Source organism: Tachypleus tridentatus, chromosome 8, assembly GCF_004210375.1.
Source record: "Tachypleus tridentatus isolate NWPU-2018 chromosome 8, ASM421037v1, whole genome shotgun sequence".
Taxonomy (NCBI): domain Eukaryota; kingdom Metazoa; phylum Arthropoda; class Merostomata; order Xiphosura; family Limulidae; genus Tachypleus; species Tachypleus tridentatus.
In genome coordinates, this window is record NC_134832.1 from 115,867,914 (window position 1) to 115,881,801 (window position 13,888).

Genomic DNA, 13,888 nt, shown 5'->3' on the forward strand with positions numbered 1-13,888 from the left:
ATTTAAGGAAGAAAAAGGGACCTCTTGGTCCATGAAGATTGTCCCATCCACTTGTAGGAAAAAAAACTCAAATCCAGCCATGTTTATTTAAATATTTGTTGAGCCTCCCTTTAAATTCACAGACATAACAACTGGGGTAGGGGCACACTCAGTATTTTTAGATACCCTTTATATCTCCCTCAATTTTAAGACATCCATGTTGAAATTTATACTTTAAGCTTTCTAGTCACAAGTCTAGCTATTGAGCTTTCTATATAGTCACCACAAAATTTTTATAAAACAGTGAATAAATACTAATTTTTCATTGCACAATGTATCTCTTTTCCAAATTAATTTTATCTGAATTGTTTAGTGAAGTTAACATACTATGCTATTATTTTATGTATTTATTGTAAATGGATACTAAATTTACTGTGAAGGTGTATTAAACCAGAAAAAAACAAGGTAGTATGGTCTGATTTTTCTGTAGAAATTTCAATGTTCTTTTATCAGAATTGAATTATTCTGTTTTTCTTCTGGATTTCAAAGCCCTAGCAACATTAAAACGATACTCTGAGTTTCTACGCAATCTTGAATTGTTACTTTTATAAAAATGTAATAAGCAAACTTAAAAAGGAAGTGTTTTATTAATGACATTAATTCACAGAATGTTTTATGACCCAACAAGCCAACTCATACCAAACACCCATGGAGTTTTTTTTAACAACCCTTTTCTTTTGTTAAATGCTTTCTGAAAATCCAAATATGCCAAATACACACCTTAACCTCATCAAAATAAATAGCAACCTTTTCATTAAATTAACAAAACAGGTAATGAGGAGACTGTAAGAGTAATTAAGAATATAAGTTACATAATACTTTTAAATCTAAACTAACTTGCTATTATTATAACATTAAAAGTATCAGGAAAAAAATGAAAAAGTTCAGTGCTCAAGTTGAAATTGAAAACTATGATATAATAGGAATTACTGAAACATGGTTAAATTTGGAGAATGTTAATAATAGGAATTAGTTTGAAATTTGAGGTTATATCTAATAGTGATAGACATTTTAAAAATAGCATAGTATGGCTTTTCTCATAAAGGATTAGCTGCATCTTGTTGAGATGAAGACATAAAAATAGTAGTCAAAAAGTGAATTCTATACGGGCTCGAATCAGAGTGTTCAAGGGTAGAAAATTTCTAATGAATGGTCATCAAAAGTCACAAGATCAGCCAGATGAAATCAAAGAAAAATTGTAAAATGAAATCAATGTTGTTACTAATAAACTTGCCACTGCAATAATTATAAAAGCATAATTTTAACTATACTGCCTGGAATTTTATGGAGTCAAGAAGTGAGGGTCAAGATATTTCTTGAAGTAATTCAAGATGGTTTTCTATACCAAACAGTCAGAATCAGAGGTGATTGAATTATAGATTTGTTGTTAACCATTAGTAATTATGCGGTTTTGAGGAGGACTATTTGGGAAAGAGTGATCACTGTATAATTTGGTGTGATGTTTTAATACATGTTACAATAAAAAGAAATGAATTTTTAGATTCCAATTTTCTAACGGCCAATTTTGAGGTCAAGAGACAAGATTTGTCAATACTGGATTGGGATAATAAGTTAAAGAATGAGATGTAACAGATCTAGGAAATTCTTGAAAATAACTTTCTTTTAATTCAGGACAGGTATGTTCCTAAAATATAAAAAAAATATAACAAGGAAGATCAACCCTGATTGGTTTACTAAAGACAAAGATGAGAAAACCAAGAACAAATAATAAGTTTAAGAGGTTTATGTTGATAACCAAGATGGAATATTTACAGAACTATAGGAAAACTAGATATTTAATTGAAAGAAAATTAAAAGATCCAAAAAGTACTTATATAAAGAAGCTCACTGATAATATTAAACCTTACAGTAAGGATTTTTTAAATGTACGTTGAAGGTAAGAAATATGTTGAAAGGGTGCCAGTAACAAGATTTTTTTTTGAAGGCTATGAAAACTTTTCAGCTTTTGAGTGTTCCCTTCAGTTTCTACAAGAGAGAATATTAGTAATATTCTACATTCTAAGTGCTATATGAGAAACATTAGGGTTGACCTAAATAATATAAATATTAATCCCATTGATGGTAAAACAGAAAGACTGAGATATTGAAAGTAGAGCACCAGGATTGGACAATGCTTTCCACAAGGTTTTAAAGAGGTCAAACATGAGACATGCAAGCTTCTTTCTTCTGTATTTGGTAAATCAGTAGACACTGGGCAGGTGCCCAGAGATTGGAGAATTGATAATTACTCTATTTTTTAAATGGATTTGTAAGCATTATTCTGGAAATTATATATCAAGTAATCTTACTCATGTAGTGGAAAAATATTCTAGATGGACTAATAAAAGGATTTTTGCAAATTCATCTAATGAGAAAATTATAATGGATTCACTTAAAGGAAATTTACCCTAACTAATCTGTTCACTTTTTTGAAGTTCTTATATCTTCCAGATGATAGAAAGGGTGTGTACCAAAAGTATGGAGATTTTCAAACAGCTTTTAATAAGGCACTAGATAAAATATTGGCTAATAAAATCACTCCAGAGTAATTGGGAAAAAGATGAGTAAACTGGATTGTAAGCTTGCTGGATTATTGAAGCCAAAGTTTCAAATGGAGTCCAATCAAATTGGACCCTTGTTACTAGTGCAGTTCTTAGACATAATTGTAAAGTATGTAGACAACTTAAACTTTTGGGCAGTTCAAGCTATAATGAGTATGAATGAATTGGATCAATTGGTTAGTTAAACAAATATTTGCCAAATACTCATTTATAGTCAATGCAGGGTAATACATTTGAGTTATTGTAATTTGGGTCACAATATTGGGAACCCACTTGAAATACTGACAGAAGAAAAGGATCTTGTATTGGTGGATGAGTCACTAAAGCCCTCAGAGCAATGATCTGTTGCTAGTGGTATAGCTAATAAAATTTCACAGTGTATTTATAAAGATATTGATTGCAAGTCAAAACAAGTAATTGCATCTATACATACAAGTCATCACTTAAGCTTGACTTGAAATACTGTGTACAGCTTTGGGTTCCTTATCAAAGAAAATATATTCATTTTCTGAAAATGGTTCTGAGGAGTGCTACTAAACTGAAATCCGGGAAAGGAAGGGTTAACTTATTGGAATAGATTAAGATCTTTACACTTTCTCTTGAGAAAAAAAATGATAACAGATGATCTTATTGAAATTTACAAGATTATCAAAGGGATAGATAGGATAAAGGCATCCGATTTCTTTATGCTGTATTCTGAACAAAACCGGACATGAGAGATAAGTTTAACATTTGAAAATTACACGTCAGACTTCAGTTAAAACACTTTTATTTTTCTGACAGGGTAATCAATTAACTTCTGGATTATGTTGCCATGAATGATCGTGGGGGCTGACAAAAGTTTAAAAGGAGAATTTCTAATTTTATGAAAATGAAATGCGGGTTTGAGTTTTTTCTTTTGTGTAACGATGTATAAGTAGGGTCAGCCTTGCACGACCATATACTTCTATGCTATCCTTATATTCTGTCATATAAGACTAATAAAAACAAACGGGCGAACTGAGACAACTTAGCTCACTAGATGGCACTAACCACAAAATGTCAGTGCAGGGTATTTTATTAGCAATATAACTATAATCGACATATAATTATTAACATAAGTTAATAGCGTGATAACCATTACCTCCTCTTTCAGCACAGGTTTCATCGACTGTGCTAATTTCGACAGGTTGCGTGCATATTCCATTTCTGTAATAAAAACAATGAATTCTATGTCATCTTTTCTTCATGGAAATTCATGTTTCAGTGATGGAAAGAAATGCACAAAGTCTTTCCCAGTAAACACCATTGATTAATTATAAATGATTATTGAAATTTACGTTTACGGTTAAAACGCAAAATAAACATTTGAAAGAAAAGAACGAACTTTAACTGAATCCAGCAAAAATATAATTCAATTAAAATATCATTAATACAGTTTATGCTTTCATTATTTTATTCAGTCTCAAACTTAGCATAATTGGTCACTGAAAATAAAACAAAAATATAATGTTATTGAATTCTAACGATCACTTTTTTAATATAAGTTCTAACTTTGTGTTTAAATGGTTTGAAACGTAATAAGGCCATGATACAAAATTAATATCTTAAAACCTATATGAACAAAAAGTAGCACACATATAAGTAAACAGACACTGTGTGACTATATCACAAATGAAATCCTATACGGATATGCGCAAATACTTACGTAGACTAGTCTTCTTTTCCACATAAGAAATGACATCCTTAGCATACTTCGACCATAATTTTGCTCTTTGAAAGGCGTGAGAAACACCGTCTTCAATGGCCAGAAGTTTGAGGTCGATATCCTCTGGTGAAAGAACTGGGGATGCTGTAAAAAACAAAAAATATCCATCATATTTACACACAGAAGTAAACGTGCTATAAACATGATAAGTGCATGTTATGTCGTTTCATTAAGACATCATTGTTCAAACGGACTGGTATTGTCCTTTAACGATTGTTTGCTTATTTGTTAAGTATGAAGCTATACAATGAGTTATTTGTGCTGTGTCCATCTAGGGCAGTAAAACCTAACTTTTAGTATTAATAAGCCTTCAGACATACTGCTGAGCCACTGGAAGACACCCTACAATGAGATTGGTTCAACTGACGGTTATTGATCTGTCTCTGATTACTTTTGCGTTATAACCTGAGAACATATAAATATATGACCATCAAACTTAACAAACAACTTCCATGTGTCACATAGTGCAAAATAAATTCTTCATGGTGTGTCATAACTTAAATAATAATAAGCGCCACCATAAGTGTGCTATTTTCAAGAGTAAATCATATATTATAAAATGCTCGTTTATCAAAAATATATTTACTTCTCAGTGATCTTTAAAGAACTACACTAAAATGATTGAAGTTAGTCTAATCTCTTGTTATCTTATTAACACCATAAATATATGTCAAACACATTTACATTTGAAATAAACAACAAGAGGGAACCCTCAATAGCCGCGGCACTTGAAATTCTTGTAGGCAGGATTAGAGTAAATTAATCTTTAAGTCCTTTTTCTTATTAGCTATATTTTTGTGAGCCAAAAATACCAAGGGTGGAACATGCGTATACCTGGGTCGATTTTATCACTTATCAGGACCTCTACCAGTCTACCATCAAAGTAAAATTCATTTAGGCAGGATTAAAGTAAATTAATCTATTAGACTGAAAATGTTTGACCTCCTGAGTCTAAAATTGTAATTAGATCTCAAATCGGCCAACAGATAACGGGGCTATGAGATAAAAGTTTGTACTGAAAAAAATATAAACCCATAACCGTTCTATGATTTGGTATGTTGAGACTAACAACAAATATAAACAAGAAAAAGGAATGTAGTCAAAATCCTAAATTAAATACTATTAATATACGTAAAATAATTATCTGTATCATCTGAAATAATTGAAAATGTTTCGTTTCAGAAACATAAATATATATATAACAAAAATTTACTCTGCGAATTTTTGTTCTTGTTTCGACGTTGTTAAATACTATTTCAAATAATATGCAAGTACATATATTGAAAAAAGATTAACTTATATTTAAGCAACTGTGCTAAAGTGAAATTACACATTCTTTAAAATATTATTTTTTAAATTTATATATTTAGCTTGTTTCGATATTATTAAATTTAAGGCTTTCTTTAACAAATATTATAACCGTTAGACTTACATAAGTATAAGTTGGCTGTTTTCGAGTCTGACAAACACGAAAAATATTTCCTCGATAAGTCATTACTAAGTCAGAGAAACTTTGATGAATAACCAAAACATGACCGTGGTATAAAGTTTCAGTTGTCCTTATAATCATTAGTAAGAAATATCTTAAAATGTAATATACTCTTATTTTACGTGGAATATAAGTATCCAGAAAAAAAACAAAAAACCTTCTCGCTAACAAGGATTACTTCTAGAAGTAATATAACTTCTTTTCAATTTTCTTTTAAGGGATTTACTAACGTAAATCAACAGTTTGTTTGGAATTAAGTACAAAGCTATACAATGGGCTATCTGTGCTCTGCCCTCCACGGGTATCGAAACTCGGTTTTTAGTAGTGTGACTCTGCAGACATACCGCTGTACCACTGGGGGTTAAATCAGTAGATAACATTCATAAAGAGGTGTAACGTTTAAGAATAAGTTTTGTATTTAATTAATTAATATAATTAACTCTAGGACGTTCATACCTGCAAAGTTAGATTTTGTTTTACAGAAAGCGCGTTTATGAAACTCCATAGGTTATTCTCTATTGCTATAAAAACATTGAAAATAAAGACATTAAAATCCTATTCTTACAAAATATAAAGAAATTTATAATAAATTCAGAAATCAACTTACCTGGTCCATTGTCTGAAGAAAATATCAGAGTAGCATCATTATCAGAAGTCAGAAGATTTTCCGATGACTATAAAAACAGATAAGATGAATATTGCTGACTCGAATGTTTCGTTTTTAACACAGAAAACAACAACAACATTAAATAAGATCAATTATATATCCGTTCAATATTTAAGATTGTTTAAACTTATACAAAAATAATGAACGCCGAATTTATGAAGATCTAAAAATTTGAAATGTCACACATTGAATGACTGAATATTACTGCATAACAGCGTCTCAGTTTTGTGTTAAATCACTATAAAACATTTTCTAATATACTGTTAAGAACAAGCTGTTTATATTGTGATATCTGAGCGAATGATAAAATGCTAATTTCATTCTTTATAATTTAGTGTCGATTGCTAAAGTATAAGGACTTGAAGTATACTCTGTCTGGAAATTCTTAGCGTGGATGGTGAGTGCTCCTGACTGGTTGCATTCCCTAAAATCAGTAATTCAAAATTAAGGGTTGGCGGCAGAAAGCCTTAGTATTTTTGATACCCAACGAAAAGGAAGGGAAGCTGGAGGTATTTAGTAATTTCTATCAAATCCACGTAGAATCGTTTAAACAAACGTGTACATGACACATTATTCTTTTTTAGGCCTACGATGGTACTCAGCAGCAGTGTTATTTTGATACGAATATAATGTAAAAATACAAAATAAAAATATGTGTCCGGAAATTACTATAATGAACGGACCTCTCATTAATTACTTTTAATTAAGGGTAAAACTCGTGTACGTGTATAACCAATAAAACGTTCTGTTAAGACAGAACAAAGATGTAAACAAAGTGTAAAAGTTAACAAATAGGGTTACCAAATATCTCGTTCAGAAGTATTACTTTCAATTTCTCAAGAAAGCTTTTTATCTATTACTATCGTTGATCAGATTATTTTGGATGACTTAAAAAAATAATAAAAACGCGATAGGCAATTCAGGTAAAAATTGTGAATTAATTTATTTCTTTATGAACGTTCTCTACAGATAGTTCTGATAGACCTAACTTCACAAACAAACTTTTCAACAGACACTCTACAAATGCAGCTGTAGCTTACTTTTTAATCTTACTTGCAGAATTTCTTTGCTAATATCGATAAAAAATACACTAACTAACCCAATCACTTATTGAAAAGCAAACAAATGGAAGCAATAACGCTCTCTGTCTAACTCACTGAGTGACACTGAACTCAATAATTCACTCAGTCTGGTATTTATATTCCACTTTCATTTCTACATACTACACGAGGTTTCTAGATTCTACAGAAACTGTAACCTTTATGAAATTTCTAGATATTGCATTGTCACTAAGCAAATTCTAAATTAAAGTATTAAATATATAGCTTACAACCTTGCCCTTTTCGTGAATTGTGAAGTTGTTTGAACAACCGTTATACACAAATAAAAGAGTATATTAAATCTTTTTTCACAAATTATTTTGTGTGATTTTCTTTTCCAAGGGTTATGTTATGCAAATAGAATAGCCTCTTGTCCCTTATAATCACTTGTTGTCTTGTTATTGAAGGAGTTCTACCTAGATAGGCTGTCATATAAATCCACTGGCGGATCTATCCTCGGCAATCCTTTGGAAGTAGCCTCACAGAAACCCTGGGTTCTTTAGCAGAGTGACTTTCCACTGGCAAATTGTTCTCTGAAATTAGTTTTCTGCTCTCTCACTGATATACTTTCAAAGACAATCATGGTGAGTGACCTTTGGCTAGGCTGTCTGTCTTTCTCGATCCTGTAAACTATATTCTTGATTTTGTCAGTGCAACATACGGCTATTTGCAACACTAGCTTGACAACTGGATTCATTCTCTCCTACAGTAGAAATTGTACAGTTATATCATGTCATCTAGATGTAATCCAGTTCTATTGCTTTCACCTCATTGACTACTTTTTATCACTAGCTGATTTAAGTCTTTTCTAGGTAAAAACCTGTATAACATCAATAGTGTTTCTTAACCTCACTGCATATTCCATGTAAGACTGCTGAATGACTGCCTTCTGTATGTAAATACAGAAGTTCTAATGCCATCCCAAATACCAGTGATAATGGTGTGTTGCCTGTAGCTTTATGTACTGCAAATCAATAACAAACAAGTAGCAACATATTCTCAATACGGCTGGTATGGGTATCAAAACTTTGATTAAAATAAAGTACAGAACAATACTTCGACCTTCTCAGGTTTATCTGAAGATGACCTAAGAAGGTTGAAACATTGTTCTGTACTTTATTTTAATTAAAGTTTTAACACCCATACCAGCCGTCTTGAGAATACATTTTTACTTCAAGTGGGTTTTTCGTCATCACAAAATAAATTGCAGTGAAATATTATGAACACATATTTTTTTTTTATATCCATTCACATCAATGGTTAGTTGTTAAGAGTACTCTTGCATTTTTGTACCATTTCAGAAAATGGATGAATGGCTATCGTTTTGATATTTCTATTTTCAGCAATCTGACATATTTCTGCAAACAATGCTGATTCAAAGTTCCATAAACATTCAAATATTGTGAAATAAATTCACTGATGAACCATCTTGCTAGAGGCTTTGTGTCCTCGATAGGAAGAACATATGCTTTTGGTTCTGGCCATTTGGTGAAATAGTCCAACACAACCATGATTTATTCTTTTCTACTGTTACTCTGTGCCAGAGTACCTAACACATTGATAGTAGCTCTCTCAAGTAGTGCTCCTGCACAATAATGCTCTAGTTGCCCATACTGTTTCTTTTATAAGCTTTGCTGTTCACAGTATAGTTCACACGATTCATACTGAATATCTACAGATCCCCAAAACCAATTAACAGAAACATTCTCTTTCTCTCACCAGTGTCTTCTTAACACCTAAGTATTCAGCTTTTGGAAGGTTGTGGAAATGGTGGAGTGCTTCATAATGTAGAAACTGTAGAAGTTCCAACTGTTGTAATTATATTCATCTACTTGGGTCTTCTCATTTCTAGCACAACAAGTCATCTTGTAGGCATAATGAATCCCATTGTGCCCACTATATCTTCATCTTTGGGTTGTATGGAACAACTGTTTACTGTGAGGGTTTTCCTGAACTATTCTTGGTCCAATTAATAATTGGTTTCAAACTCATATCTTCTACCTGAGCATCTTTTAGTTGAGTGTTGAATGACAATAATTATTCGTCTTCACTTGAGAACTTTCCATCTTAAACTATTATACTTTATCTGCTGTGCTTTAGATTGGTCTTCTTGTGTTTCTCTCTTCGCAATTTTCACAATGTTTGCATTCTTCATTAGCATATGGCTTTTAGGATAATGCACCAGCGTTTCTACAGTTTCATCCAAATGATGCATGATGATAAAATTATACTACTGAAGTTTCTGAAACCATCTTGCTATCTGACTTTCTGGTTGCAAAAATTCTCCAGATAGTTCAATGCTGCTTGATTTGTCTGAAATCTAACCATCTGTCCAAATAGTTAATTATGAAAATAGCTCAGGGTTCATATAAAACTTAGTAGCTCCTTCTGAGTTCTACAATATTTATTTTCTATAATATTCATTATCTGTTATAGTAGACTAACATTTGTTCATTTCCATGTTGTACTTGTTATAACACTGCTTCCACTGCAGTATCGCTGGCATCTGCACCTAAAATGAGTGGATCTTCAAGAGTTGAGCACGCCAATAGTAGTAGTGGTTAATTATTTCTTTAGTTTATTGAATGCTTGTTGTGAGACATTCACAGGTTCAGTTATAAAACTCTTGTGTGTCTTTATATGAGGAGTTGATAGAAGGCTTCTTACATCTTGCTTCAAAGGTGACTACTTCTGATGTCCTTTGACGTGGAAGTACTACCTGTACAGCTTCACATCTTGCAATGCTCCAACCAGGCTGTACTTGAATTTCAAAGTTGGTTGTGTTAATGACCCTAAATATGATATATGTTTTCTCCATATCCATGAGCTTTTCCAACCAATATCCCTCAGAACACACTGGAGTGTTTGGTTCTACTACACCTCAGTCACTGGTTGTAGATTTATTAGTAATAAGTCCTAGTATGAATGTTTCACTTTTTGGAAGTACAATAACTGTCTTCCTTGTTATCACTATACGTTCAACCTCAAATATAGTAATTTCCATAAAGTCCACCAGGATTTCCTTGTTATATACTATGAAGTTATTTAAAGCTATCCTAGCTTCATATCCACGTCTTCACATGAAGTCAATTCTCAAATATGCACTCTTTCTCAATGTTAATTACTCATACATCATGTGGTATAGAGAAGTTCCTTACAGTAAGGGTAACTTATAATTTTCCTTTTGGTGAAACTTTACGTTCATTTGTTGTTTGCATCAACCCATATTTCCTCTCTTAATTTCTAAAGACAGTTTCTTACCTTTCATTACTAAATCAGATTGAACAATGGAATGCTTTCTTTAAGTAATGAATTTCTTATCTCATTTGGGGCACATAGAGTATTTTCAGCTGAGCTATGTCTCATAAGTTTTTCTCAATATCTGGTTATCTCTTTGTTGTTCCTTTGACCTGGTTGGACTCGGAGACTAGTCCATAGGGTATTGTTTCCTTAGATTATTAACAGATGTTCATTCTTCACTGTTTCTACTGTGGTGAACATATTTTCTGCATCAATAACAGCTCCCCATTACTGCCATCCTTACAGGCATTTCTCTGCAGTTCCTGGCAATATGTTATTTAATGACACACCTGCTCTATTGTGATTTATTTCGTCCATTTTGTGTAATTAATCATGTACTACTCCTTTTATCTCTTTTAGATTGTTTTCAAGGAGACTGATGTTCCAATATTATATGACATGATGATCTGAAAACTTCTAGATGGTGCTTTTAGTTTTTTATTTGTGACTTTAATGGATTCAAGTTCCATTACAAATTGAATAGCTTCCCTTGAAGATGTACATCTACGTTTCTTCAACCTGCCCTACTAGTGCACAGCTGTATGTCTCAAGACTTACACTGCTAAAAACCGGGTTTTGATACCTATGAGGGACAGAGCATCATTGTCCTTTGTGTAGCTTTATATTTAATAACAAATAACAACAACTTCTTCAGCCTAATCTGTATATTCTCTTCTTTAATTCTATTTCTAAATTGGTCACATTTCAATTATTCCATTATTTCACGTGGAACATCTGTGTGGGATAATTGGACAAGCCTTTCCAAATTTCCTATAAGATTAACTAAGGTCTCTTCTTTCCTCTGTACCCATCTCTGAAACTTTGCTCTGAATACTTTTTTATCGTGTGTCATTTCAAACCTATTGGATAAGGCAGCCACCATTCTTACAACACCCATTTTGAAAGTTGCATAGTGTCATTAAAGCTGGTCCTTTTATATGAACAGCAAGATGCTTGTTATTCACTACTCAATATCTTAACCCTAGAAATTATTTAAAACTTAGCATAACATGCCTCCTATGATGTCATTCCATTAGAGTCCAGTTTGATAATGTTGAAACATTCAGCTGGTAATGAATTTAGAAGTAAGATAGCATTTTTACGTGTGTGTCTTTTCATCTAAATTTTTCATTCAGTATAGGTGTTCCAAACATAGATGGCATTGGAGGAAGTCAAAGTAGATAAGAATGAAAGAACTTGAAAAGAAGAAACTTAGGAACTGGATTTAAAAGTTTGCATTCTGACAAAAATTCTAGCTAATTTCTTTCAGGTCGAAATCCCATTTTTTAATACTGCAAAAAAGTGAGTAATACATATGTAATTTAATTATTAAAAGAAGAAAATCAACTAACTGTAATCATAAACAACGCAATTAATTACCTAATTCATTTAGGATTTGTTTACTTTGTTTTGAATTTCGCACAAAGCCACTTGAGCGCTATCTACGCTAGCCGTCCCTAATTTAGCAGTGTAAGACTAGAGGAAAGGCAGCTAGTCATCACCACTCAACGTCAACTCTTGGGCTACTCTTTCACCAACAAATAGTGGAATTGTCTGTCATATTATAACTCCCCATGGCTGAAAAAACGACCGTATTTGGTGTGATGAGGATTTGAACTCAAGAACCTCAGATTATGAGGGGAGCGCCCTAACCACCTGGTTAGGAAAAAAAGAAAATGAAAGCTACAGTGGTCCATAGCTCAAATAAAAGAAAAGAAAAACCAACAGATTAAACAAATTAAAGAGAAAAATTGAGACGTAAGTGGTAGAAATAATATTTACTCGTTTTATGGACTGCTTGTGCTCTTATTCCTGGAAATATTATGATTTAAAACCCATCAACAGGTGAAAGTGACTCTCAATTATTAAAGAAGATTGTTAGGAATTACCTTAAAGATAATTTCTAATTTCAAAAAATATTCATCATCTCAGATTCCCCGCCTTTGATGACTGTGATGGTCGTTTATTTAGACTTCTCTCTAAAAATATTGGCTGTACCCCTGATGAATTATTTATTATATTAAACGTTTTAATAAATTTAACGTAACATTACGACTGCCATACTTTACACCATAATTAGACTTATTTTAACTTGATGACATTTTTTTAATACTGGTAACGTATTTAGACGTATCCTCACACTTCTGCAGTTCGCAATACTATCAGAAATCACTGTACATCAGATCTCTCACTCGTATTTCGAAATTCTAAGTAATGTCAAAACAAACAAAATAAAATATATTTATTAAAACTAATGAATGTTTAATAAGCGTCCTCTTTCTGTTCGTGCCTAGGAGCATCTGGTACCGTCCTTCAACACCAGAAACCAGCAGTGGGCTAGTGTTTGCATGTCGGGCTGCGGTTTGCAAGATATAGAGTTCAATATTTTATACCGCTGAATACAATCCACACTTTAGCTTATACTTCTGCAAGTTGCACTTAGAAAGATAATAGTGGGGATCTCTCGCTTGGACTTGCAGTAAAACAAACAATTCAAACCTGATAAATCTAAAAGAGTCGAAAAAATAAGATTGCTTCAAATACAAGTACATATATTCCAAAGATAACGGTGTATTCTTTCGCAGTAGTTTCTTTGAATCTTTCTTATTATTTTTAACGACTGCTGTTTGGTAAGATACACAATTAACTATCTGTGCTGTGTTCACAACAGGTATAGAAACCCGATTTTTAGTATTATAAGTCTTCAAACGTACCGCTGAGCCACTAAGATTATGAGAAGTGTTAACAATCATTATGACACCTAACTATTTATTCGGGACTATAATTTTATAAGAATGTGAAAAGGAACGAATACTTACCTCCTCTTTGTGAGCTAGTTGAGGATCTGCATCTCCCATAATATAATCCGAAACTCTGTAAATTACAACAATAAATATAAATACAAAATGTACCAATTATATTGTTATTAATTAATAAATAAATGTTCATTTTGTTTTAGCAACTTGATGGGCTATCATTCAACTG

The 13,888-nt window shown here is 32.2% G+C and overlaps 1 protein-coding gene across 12 annotated transcripts in view; it reads right to left on the reverse strand.

The window, feature by feature from the left end:
• The window catches only part of LOC143223265 (rho GTPase-activating protein 45-like), a 117,851-nt gene that overhangs the window by 27,184 nt on the left and 76,779 nt on the right, over positions 1–13,888 (reverse strand). For all 12 annotated transcript variants that reach the window (XM_076450998.1, XM_076450995.1, XM_076450996.1 and 9 more), the window contains 4 exons: positions 13,723–13,777; positions 6,444–6,510; positions 4,288–4,431; positions 3,724–3,788 (listed from right to left, as the gene is read on the reverse strand). In XM_076450998.1, the coding sequence (XP_076307113.1) occupies positions 3,724–3,788; positions 4,288–4,431; positions 6,444–6,510; positions 13,723–13,777 (331 nt within the window). The remainder of the gene's footprint in view (positions 1–3,723; positions 3,789–4,287; positions 4,432–6,443; positions 6,511–13,722; positions 13,778–13,888) is intronic.